The sequence below is a fragment of the Arachis duranensis genome, chromosome 10 (genome assembly GCF_000817695.3).
Source record: "Arachis duranensis cultivar V14167 chromosome 10, aradu.V14167.gnm2.J7QH, whole genome shotgun sequence".
Classification (NCBI taxonomy): Eukaryota; Viridiplantae; Streptophyta; class Magnoliopsida; order Fabales; family Fabaceae; genus Arachis; species Arachis duranensis.
This window is the reverse complement of record NC_029781.3, coordinates 106026260-106037016: the sequence shown is the minus strand read 5'-3', so window position 1 is coordinate 106037016 and position 10757 is coordinate 106026260. Positions and strand designations below refer to the sequence as shown.

Below are 10757 nucleotides of genomic sequence, written 5' to 3'. Positions count from 1 at the left end.
TCCACAGTCACAGCCATAACAGCATACTCCCTCATCAGTCGCCACCGGCCACATTTCTTGTTCAGTGCTTATCCCCTTATGGACTATGATTTATTATGTTGTATTTCTGGACTTATAACCTTGGATAAGATATGTTTGTAATAATATTTTGTAGTTTGTTTTCTTTTTTTATTTTTCACTATAATTATCATATAAATGTAACATAGGGAGATGGGGAATATGGTCCCACGAGAAACACGGAAAACGTGAGAAATGAAGATGGAGACGATTATCCCCATGACGAGAATCGAAGCAAAGATAGGAATCAATTCTAAGAACAAAGACGAGAATAGAGAGGCATTTCTAGTCCCCACCCAGTCCTATTGACATCCCTAAATTAGAGACTTCTGGTAACTAATATAGTAGTAATAATAATAGCATATAAAAATCTATTAACACTAGTATAAAGTATAATTAAATTAAACCAAATCTGAGGTTTCACGCACAGAGAATATTTATGGTTGAATTTTACTTAAAATAATAATACTTATATTTTTATATTAAAAATTTTAATATTTTCTTTTAATTTATCTCTTTCTGTATTACATAAATAGTTTTCATTTATTCTCTTGAAAATAATATATTTATTTTTGTTTAAGAAGAATTTTTTGTACTTACAAAATTTTTGTCTAATTTATTTAAAATAGAGATAAAATGTAAAGTGGAACTCACCTCTTTATTTTAAAATTTTATAAGGAAATATTAATAAGCACCATAAAAAAACACCTTTGTTTGGTGCATGTTAATTTATCGATTGATTAATATTATTAATTAATTCTACGTCAAGTGCAAACTTGGTTTAATTTCCTATGTGAAAATTCTCAAAGTGGCCAGACATGGAAAAAATCAATTTGGTAGATAAATACCAAATAAAAGAGTACTTGTGATATTTTAGAAAACAAAAGAGAGAAATCACGATGCTTTGAAGAAGGAAATTAAATAAAAAGTGTCTTCAAAATGTATATAAAGTTATTATATTCTACTTACAAAAGTCACCAAAAAAATATTCTACTTACAAAAATTACTAATTCTAAATAAAACTCAAAAAAAATAACTTCTATATGTTATGTTAAATATAAAAATTAGTGCATGTTTCAATATATTTATAAATTTATTTTTAGTTAAATTCGTAGGTAACATGTATTTTATAATTTTTATTATTGAAAACAGTTGTATTAGGAGAGATTTCATATGAAACATATTTTTTCAATAGTAACTACAATCATGTTAAATGATTATGTGTTGGTTTTACATTATGATAATTATATGCCAGCAGTAGGTTGTTACAAAAACAAAATAAAATTAAAATCGTTTGTTCAAATTAAAAAAAAAAGTATGGACTTTATCAATATTAATAAAAGACAAAAGTATTGAAATTTATCATTGTTACTATCCCAAATTCATATTGAGATAGATGATGATGACAAAAAATTATTAGAGATTTTATTAAAATAATCATGTCCCATGTTAGTTACATGTTACCATTATTACGAGAATTCTAATCTATAGACTAAGAGTCATGGTCGTGTTGATGAAGTCCTGCATTTATACATGGCCATGGGAATTACGACATCATCCTTCATTGCTAACAATCCTATTTCCATTGCTCATATGACATCTTCGAACTTTGCAATTTACTTTATCAATGGACTTTGGATTATATTTTGGTTTCTTTTATATTACTACTACTGCCACTATTGTTTGTTATTGTTAAACAAAAATATTTTTAGTTCTGTTTCAACTAAATATATCATCAATAGTCAATAAAGAGATATACAAGGATCGAAAAATATTTATAGACATCCTTTAAAACTAATAATGAACTGAACTTAATTAATTTTAACAATTTTTTATATACAACTTTAAAGTTAATGAAAGTAGAATGATATTATATTATTAAAGAAGTAATGAAAAGTATTGGTCCTGACATTTTCTTTATTAAAGAATATGTAAAATTTTAAAATACTACTAGGCATTTGCTTCAAGGTGAAATTGCCTTTAGGGTTCATTAATAATTTTCATAATAAAACTAAGATATGAAAAAAGTTTTTATCTTTGACTCTTCAAAGAAATCTGTCAATGATAGGTAAAACGCATATTTACAAGATGGGAAAAAATTATTATTGTTGATCAGTTTAGTTTTGAACATAATAACTTTTAAAAGAAATAAACAATTTCTTTAATTTTAAAGATTAATCCTTTTCCTAGAGATAAGTAATTCGTGTATTTGATTTTTTTTAAATATTATTTTCTAAATTCCTTTCTTATATTTTTTATTTAAAATTAAATTTGATATTTTGATATTTTTATAAGACAATAGAAAAGTTTCGTGATGGTTTTGATTGGTGTACAGATAGGATGTCTCAATCCTTTTGGTATCATGTTTGGCGACCATGTGGAACGCTAGCTCCTTTGGTTCCTTTTGTGCACATTTCTGATTCTCACTTGAAGTTAGAAGATGTCTGGCATCATGGGCATTGGCGGTGGGATATTCTTTGCACAATGATTCCGGAAAAAGTTAAACTTGATTTGATGCTCTTTGATCCTATCAAGCAGGCAGGAGATAAAACAGGTTGGTTTTGGACAAACTCAAATACTCTCACCTACTCGACTAAAAGCGGGTATGAATGGCTATTGAAGAAGAAATTTGGCTGGAATGATAATGAAAATTGGCTTTGGCTTTGGCGCTTGAGAATTCCGGAGAAGATAAAGTGTCTGCTCTGACTTTGCCTCAACAACGGAGTTCCCACAGCTAGTTACCGGTTTCAAAGAGGTATTTCTACTTCTGATTTTTGTCAGAGATGTTATTTTGCTCTAGAGGATATTAACCACTACTTTAGGACTTGCCAAAAAGCTTGTCAGATTTGGATTAGCTTAAATTTGGGAATGACCGCTGATGACTCTAGTTTGGATTTTGTGTCTTGGATTCGTTCTAACCTCAACAAAAATGAGTTTCTCTTTGCAGCAGCCTTTTGGTGGATTTGGAGGGATAGGAACAATGACATCTTCCACCAAGATGATCCATGGAGTAAGGAGAAAATTGTTCATTTAGTTAAACATGCTGCTCGAGATTTCTCTAATGTTGTTATCAACCAAAAACATATTATTCCTTCTTCTTTGAAATATAACTGGGAACCACCTCCAATGATTGTCTGTAAAGTGAACTGCGATGCAAGCGTTTTTGAAAATGAGCAATTAGCTGGCTTTGGATGTATTATTAGAGATAGCATGGAAATTTGGATAAAAGGTTGTTCTGTCAGTATACCTCCTTCTAGTGTTCTCTGTTGTGAGCTTCATGCTATTTGGAGAGGGCTTGTTATGGCTTGAGATTGTGAGTGCAAAGAGGTCATATGTGAAACTGATAATCTTGATGCGTTTCTTCTTGTTTCGCGAGGCACAACCAACATGATTAGGAATGACTCTGATCTGCTTAACAAAATCAAAGAGATGCTCCAGCGCAATTGGACAGCTACTTTAGTGCTCATCCAACGAACAGCAAACAGAGCAGCTGATTTAATGACTAAGACTACTGTTTTAAATATGCAGGTGTATCTAGAGTGGTTACTGCCTCCTAATAATTTAGACGTTATTATTAGAGAAGAGTACTACTCTTTTTCTTAGGTCTTTTTTCTTTGTGTTATGTTTAGTCACCAAAAAAATATTCTCATGTTTAGTGGAACATCTATTGTAAAATTTAGAATGTTAATTGTTCTGACTCAGTCCAACAAAGACTGAAAGTCTACCATACGGACTGTCAACCCGATGAGTTGTCGACCCGCATGTCGCCTCACACTTTGATGGAGACTTTGATAGCAAGCAGAAACTTCTAGATGAATGGACCTAGGACAAAGGATTCACCCGAAGTACGAGGTATAAATGGGAAGGGACCTACTCCTCTCCAAAGATACGTCATACTTACCCTAATCAATCGCTTCATTGTACGGACGCTTACTTTAACATCGGAGTGTCCTTGCAAGTGGTCCTACCCGCAGACCCACCGACGCTCAGAACAACGCCTCTCCATAAAGCTCGTTGCTCTCGACCCGCCAACCATCTGATCTACCTTTCTAGCGGGCAACTGAATATTAACTCATATATTTTATTGTTTAAGGACAAAAATACACTGGACACAATTATAAAATGGGTTATGTTATGTGTATACTAAAATCAGCCACTAAAGTTAGCCACAGTATAAAAAAATACACATTAAAAATAAATTAAATCACATATATAATTATACACAAATACATTGGTAGTTAATTTTAGTATACAAACAGTATTTTCCTTATTTTCCTTATAAAATAGGGCGGATAATTAAGTAAAAATTTCGAGTATATTACAATTGGACATCAACGGTGGATATAGCCAGCTATACAGAAAATTAGTGAATAATAAGTATCTTCCATCGTTGTCAAAAAAGAAAAAAAGATGTAGAAAGCAAAGCAAAATATCTTGCACAGCCATAATAATGAGACAGTGTGGCATAGGAGGGGCTTATCCTGTTGAGTAGCCGAAATCAAAGGACGAAGATGGCTATGAGTGCTGCTGCATCCACATGGCTGATTCCATGTATGGCAAGAACACATGGAGAGCAGTTGAAGCTGCACAACAAGTATAGTAGTAGTAGTAGTAGACATAGCAGAATAAGATGCAATTGCAAGGCATCATCGTGGATGACGTCAGAGTTGGATCTGTACGATCTTCTTGGGATTGATAGCACATCGGGTCAGTCAGAGGTGAAGACGGCCTACCGCTCTCTCCAGAAGCGGTGCCACCCGGACATCGCGGGCCCTGCCGGCCATGACATGTCCATCATCCTCAATCAAGCTTATGCCATTCTCTCCGACCCCAATGCTCGCCTCGCATATGACAGGGAGCAAGCCAAGATATCAGAATTCAAAGGCTTCACCGGCAGACCCCTGTACTCGGTATGGCGGGGCTCCCAAACCGAGCAGCGGGCCATCTTTGTCGACGAGATCAAGTGCGTCGGCTGTCTAAAGTGCGCCCTCTTAGCTAACAACACCTTTGCTATTGAATCTGTTTATGGCAGAGCAAGGGTTGTTGCTCAGTGGGCTGATTCTCACCACAAAATCCAAGACGCCATTGATTCCTGCCCTGTCAACTGCATTTCGTAAGTATATCTCCTCTATACTATTTCTATTCCCACTTTTTGAATGTTCAAAGAATTGCTGAGTTATGATTCATTCATAGGCTAGTTGAAAGGTCCAACCTTGCAGCTCTGGAGTTCTTGATGTCCAAGCAACCGCGTGGCAACGTAAGAGTAGGCGCAGGTAACGCAGCTGGCGTTCGTGTCTCCAACATATTCGTGGATGTGGACAAGTTTCAAAAAAGGTTCCAGGAAACAATGGATAAAGCTTCCAAGTGTTCAAAGGTTAGTACTCTGACATGTAATCAGGGCTGGGCTTCATAGTAACAACATGTTTTAATTTAAATGCTTGTATTCAGGAAACAGACCTCCAAAGAGAATCAAGAATGTCAGCAATTCAGGCAATAAGATCAATTTCCAATTGGTTATACTGGCAAGCACCCAGCGCATGTGGAAGCTCTGAAAAAAACATGACAAGAGTCACATATCAATTACCAGAACCGGATATCGGTAAGCTTAGAGATGCGGCTGCAAGGAAGAAACTGAGGGATCAAATTCCACAAGCTTGCCACCGTCCTGAAGAGTATTGGGCCCCATCAACATATGCTCTTCCGTCTTCAACTACAACAACTGCTACTCCTCCAAGGCCAGCTGAGAAGCCTTCAGCTATCAAGGGAAAGATTGAAGATGAGAACCAAAATAGCCCAATTAGATGGGGATTTCCAATTGTTACTGCATTGATCGCGGTAGCTACGGTTCGATTACATGAAGCAGAGTCAGTTCCTGAGCTGAAACAACACATAGGTGGTAATCTGGCTTTGGAAATTGTGAACAGTCCCTGGATGCAGTATATACTGGCAGCAGCTACATGGTATATGATTGGAATGGCAATTGTAGAACTTGTTGCCATTATTGGCAATGAAGATAGATAGATAGATAGATACAAAGTCCATAATAAATAGCCAAGATTGATTAGAACTATATACATGTAAGTAGCAAGCAGTAAGGTATCTGAAGAAACACATGAACATGATCATAGCAGATGATGTATTAAAACTTTCAAGTTCTCTTTTAAGAATATCATACTTCAACAATTATTTGACTCGGCTTCTTCTGAAACTTAATTACTTTGCTGCAGCTTCCCCCATTTTGATATTAAGGACACTGAAAATAATTTGTTATCAGAACTAATTGAAGTGTTAAATGTCATGAAGTGGTGCCTCTGAATCTGAAGCTCAAAGGAAACTGACTTCAACTTGCATCTCTAAAACAAAAAAGGCGGAAGTTGTATTGAGATTCTGTGCATTATGCATTACGAATTGTATTTCTCTTGGGGAATTGTGATTCATCTTACTACCATTCTCAGCCAAGAAAGGTTGCCTTTATTTGTTATTTAGACTTGTTCACGCTAACCTGCCATGTATACGGAAAACAAAGTTTGAGGTTGAGATGATTGATTATCAATTCAATTCAAGTAAAAATTTAAAAGCCGCTTGCTTAAGTTAAGTGGGCAACACTCACACACAAGAAAGAGTACTTATTTTTCACTCTTTTTTTAATTAAATAGTTTTGACTGTCCTCAATCTTAATCATTACAAACTCATCCACACTTCCTAACACAATATTAAGGATTTTATCTAGGAAAAGTCTAGGGACAGTAACTTTTGTGTTTTTTGACCAGCACTTAGTGCATGTTTGGGCGCCATTATTTTGTTAAAAAAGATCTTTTTTAATTTTTTAACGTGTTTGGCAAATTTCTAATAGTAAAAGTAAAAGCACTAGTAAAATAAAAAAAGATCTTTTTTGAGAAGCTGTAATTTACATCTTTTTTTAAAAGATCTTTTTTCCTTAAAAAAAAATATTTTTCATGTAATAAATAAACAAAAAAGTACTTTTATATTGTTATACCCAAACATAATTGATAGATAAAAAGACCTTTTTTACATGAGATATCCAAACATAAAATTACTTTTACTTCTCTATAAGATCTTTTAAAAAAAGATAACTCGAAAAAAGATCTTTTCTTAAAAGCTCACCCAAACAAGCCCTTAACCATCAAAAGAAAAGTGAGTAATTTCTTACCATTAGATGAAATCTCATACTATTGATGATCAATTGATAGTTATAAAATATCAAAGTTGCTGCCCTAGCGTTAGCTCTTTTATCTACTACCTGGCCAAATTTTAAACTCAAGTGTACTCGTTGCAAAATATAAAAGATCACTACTAGACCTAGATCTTGGGTGTCCTATTTTTCACTCCTTAAATCCTCTATTTGCATCAAATCTCAGATTTGTTTTTGTAGGGTTGCAATTACATGTTGACATTTTTTGGTCGGGTAATTAGTAATTTTGTACAATGGGTAATTACGTATTTTTTTGTTGACATGGATGAAGCAAGCCTCAAAATTGGGCTGACAATTAACCAAACCTCAAAATTGGGCCTCGAGTTGGGCCCAACTCCAAACTCTACTATCTAGATGCGGCCTAGGTTCTCCTCGCTCGCATCTCCCTCCACCGTCGCACACCGCACGTCCTCAGTGAACTCGCCGTGAAGTCGTTAGCCACCGTGGCTTCAGTTCAAGGTCTGGGTCCGTCTTATTTTCGTTTTTTCTTCCCCCCTCCCCTCCGCTTTTGTTTCGTCGTGATTCTTCTATTTTCCCAACTTATTCATTTTGTGGTGAGATCAGATTGCTTGAAAATAGATATGACTTGATTTTATTTTTTTAGCATTCCAACTGTTTAATCATTTGCTTGTTGTTGATTTGAGCTAAAATAGTCAATAGATTACTGAAGTTCGACTGCTAAGTAATGGCAGGAAGATTGAATAAAGTATATAGTAATTTAGGCTAACAAATTATTTGCAACACTAAACACTATAAGTTGGCCATAGCCTCTGTTGTTGATATTGAAATTGAAATCCCAGTGTTTTTATTTTTCTTTTTCTTTTGGTTATCCTTGACCGTCCCATTTGGGAAACTGTTGCTGCTTTCTTCTGTTCTCTGATGATTCCCACCTCTATTTAAGGCCTAAACAACTCATAAAGCTTGCTTCTCTGAGAATTGGGTTTCTTCTCATTCTGATTACTCTGAGGTTGGTATTTCAGGTGTTTAATCATAATATAATACTTGTTCAGTTAGTTGCATTAAGCACTGAGTGCATAATAGTAAGTAAGATGTCAGTGCTGATCGTGACAAGCTTAGGGGACATTGTCGTTGATTTACATACCGACAAGTGCCCCCTCACCTGCAAGAACTTCCTCAAGCTCTGCAAGTCAGTCCCACGTCTCTGGAACTTCTAGAACTCTATACTCGATAGTTTACTAGTTTTTAGTACCTTACAGTTGTTGTTTATTTTGTTGTTACAGGATTAAGTACTATAATGGCTGTCTATTTCACACTATTCAGAAGGATTTCACTGCTCAGACTGGCGATCCCACAGGAACAGGCACTGGTGGCGATTCCATCTACAAGTATGAAACCTAACTTGCTTACTTTTACATGTATTACTCGCTGCTCGCATTTACATACACTTCAGCTGTAGCGTTTGAAAGTTACAAACAAAAGGTAGTCCAACAGCTAGAGATAATGGCTCAGATTTTAATGACTTAATTCATATAGTGAAGGCATTTGGTTGCTTTCATTGTTTAGATACACATACTCTTCTTTTTACCTTTTTAAAATTATGAAGCTTCTGACATTGAATTATTAAGTCCCACATTGTCTAAAATTAAGCCCGATAGTTCTTTTAAGTGTGAGGCAACCCTTACCTCTTGAGCTAGCTTTTGGGGGAAGTTAGGTCCACTTAATTTCTTATATGGTATCAGAGCAAAAATTAAAAAAAAATTGTTATTGGGCCACCCTCACACCACAACAAATTCAAGTCATTCTCAAATTTCACGCTGAGCATGAGAGGGGTATTAAGTCTCACATTGTCTAAAATTAAAAGCTTGATAGTCCTTATAAGTGTGAGGTAATCCTTACCTCTTGAGCTAGCTTTTGGTGTAAGTAAGGCCCACTTAATTTGTTATATGAATTGCAATGGCATCCTCTCTCAGGTTTCTTTATGGTGATCAAGCTCGATTTTTTGGCGATGAAATTCGGGTTGATCTGAAGCATTCCAAGACTGGAACAGTTGCCATGGCAAGTGCAGGAGAGAATCTGAATGCTTCACAGGTATGTGTATGAATAACATTCTTCCCATCATGGCTGGTTGATGATTGCCTTCCAGTTAAATGGATTAAAGAAAGTGTGTTTGCAACTTTTGATTGTTAAATTGAAAATGATTGTTAAGTAACGGTTCTTTATTTTGTTAATGTTTCCAGTTTTATATCACTCTGCGTGATGACCTCGATTACCTTGATGGGAAACACACAGTAAGTCTTCTGGGTTCCATTTCTTTTGCTGTTTCACTGGATATCGATGCGTCATCCTTGCTTTGATAGTTTTACCATGCTAAAATTTTTTTTATTTTTCTGGATTTGGGTATAATCATAGTAAAGGGACAGGAGTTGAAATAGAGGATGGCATGACTATTTTATTATTAAATAAGTTTAAATTAGGTTTAATTACCCGGTTAGTCCTTATAGTTTTACCAAATTTGTAATTAGATCCCTATACTTTTTTTCTTTTTAATTAAGTCTCTACATTGCTTTTAATTTTGTAACTAGGTCCTTTCATATAAAAAAACGTTCAAATTAACAGAATATTTTTTTCCAAAAAAATCATGTGGTCAAAGATTTAATTAGGTTCTTAATTGTGATACCTTCAATTTGTAGACAAATAATCAGTTAACTCTAACATTTTTTACACTAGAAAGAACCTAATTACAAAATTAAAAGCAGTGTAGGGACCCAATTAAAAGGAAAAAATTATAGGGACTTAATCACAAATTTGGTGAAACTATAGGGACCAACAGAGAAATTAAACCTTTAAATTATTCTGTCAGTCCCTATAGTTTTACCAAATTTGTAATTGAGTCCCTACACTTTAAAAGTTTTTAATTTGGCCCCTACACCGGTTTTAAATTTTTAATCACATTCTTGCCGTTCCAAAAACGTTTAACTTAACAGAATATGCCTCTATTCACTGTTAAAAAGGATCTAATTACATATTTAAAATTGGTGTAGGGAGTCAATTAAAATCTTTTAAATTGTAGGGATTCAATTACACATTTGGTGAAACTATTGGGACTAGCCGAATAATTTAACCATTAAATAATGATGATATTTGATTAGTACATCTAAGCAATTTGTGCTTTAGTTTTAGGGAATATATACGGGATAAGTATGTGGATCAGGTCTTGCTTTGTAGTCCTTATGTGATATCTCACATGCACAAAGGGAGGCATTGCCAAGGCTTTTGAGTTTGGTATGGGTGTTTTACTTTTTTTTAATCTCAAATTGGTATCTTTATAAATAAGTAGTTCGTCAATACACTGGACAAGATAGGATTAGGAATATGACCGAATGAGAGCAGCAGAGAGAGTTGGGTTATAGCCATTGCAACGAAGATAGTGGAATCTCACTTTGAGGAGTGGGTAGATGGAGGATAATCAAATAAGTAGAGTTGGAGGAGGATCTATATATATATATATATATATATGTCGTTTGTG

At 34.6% G+C, this 10757-nt stretch overlaps 3 protein-coding genes across 3 annotated transcripts in view; all 3 read left to right on the top strand.

Moving 5' to 3' along the window:
- Positions 1–2397: 2397 nt before the first annotated feature.
- On the top strand, positions 2398–3366 carry LOC127743105 (uncharacterized). The gene is made up of 2 exons (XM_052255760.1): positions 2398–2611; positions 2858–3366. The coding sequence occupies exons 1-2, from the start codon at positions 2398–2400 to the stop codon at positions 3364–3366; spliced, it is 723 nt and encodes a 240-aa protein (XP_052111720.1).
- Positions 3367–4476: 1110 nt separating this feature from the next.
- Positions 4477–6248, top strand: LOC107471828 (chaperone protein dnaJ C76, chloroplastic). The gene is made up of 3 exons (XM_016091325.3): positions 4477–5170; positions 5251–5431; positions 5506–6248. The coding sequence occupies exons 1-3, from the start codon at positions 4569–4571 to the stop codon at positions 6076–6078; spliced, it is 1356 nt and encodes a 451-aa protein (XP_015946811.1). The 5' UTR covers positions 4477–4568; the 3' UTR covers positions 6079–6248.
- A 1406-nt stretch (positions 6249–7654) lies between these two features.
- LOC107471827 (peptidyl-prolyl cis-trans isomerase CYP59) overlaps positions 7655–10757 on the top strand; it is a 7513-nt gene continuing 4410 nt past the window's right edge. Inside the window, exons 1-5 of the mRNA XM_016091322.3 lie at positions 7655–7729; positions 8251–8417; positions 8512–8616; positions 9202–9319; positions 9469–9519. Coding sequence (XP_015946808.1) covers positions 8320–8417; positions 8512–8616; positions 9202–9319; positions 9469–9519 — 372 coding nt within the window. The 5' untranslated portion in view covers positions 7655–7729; positions 8251–8319. The remainder of the gene's footprint in view (positions 7730–8250; positions 8418–8511; positions 8617–9201; positions 9320–9468; positions 9520–10757) is intronic.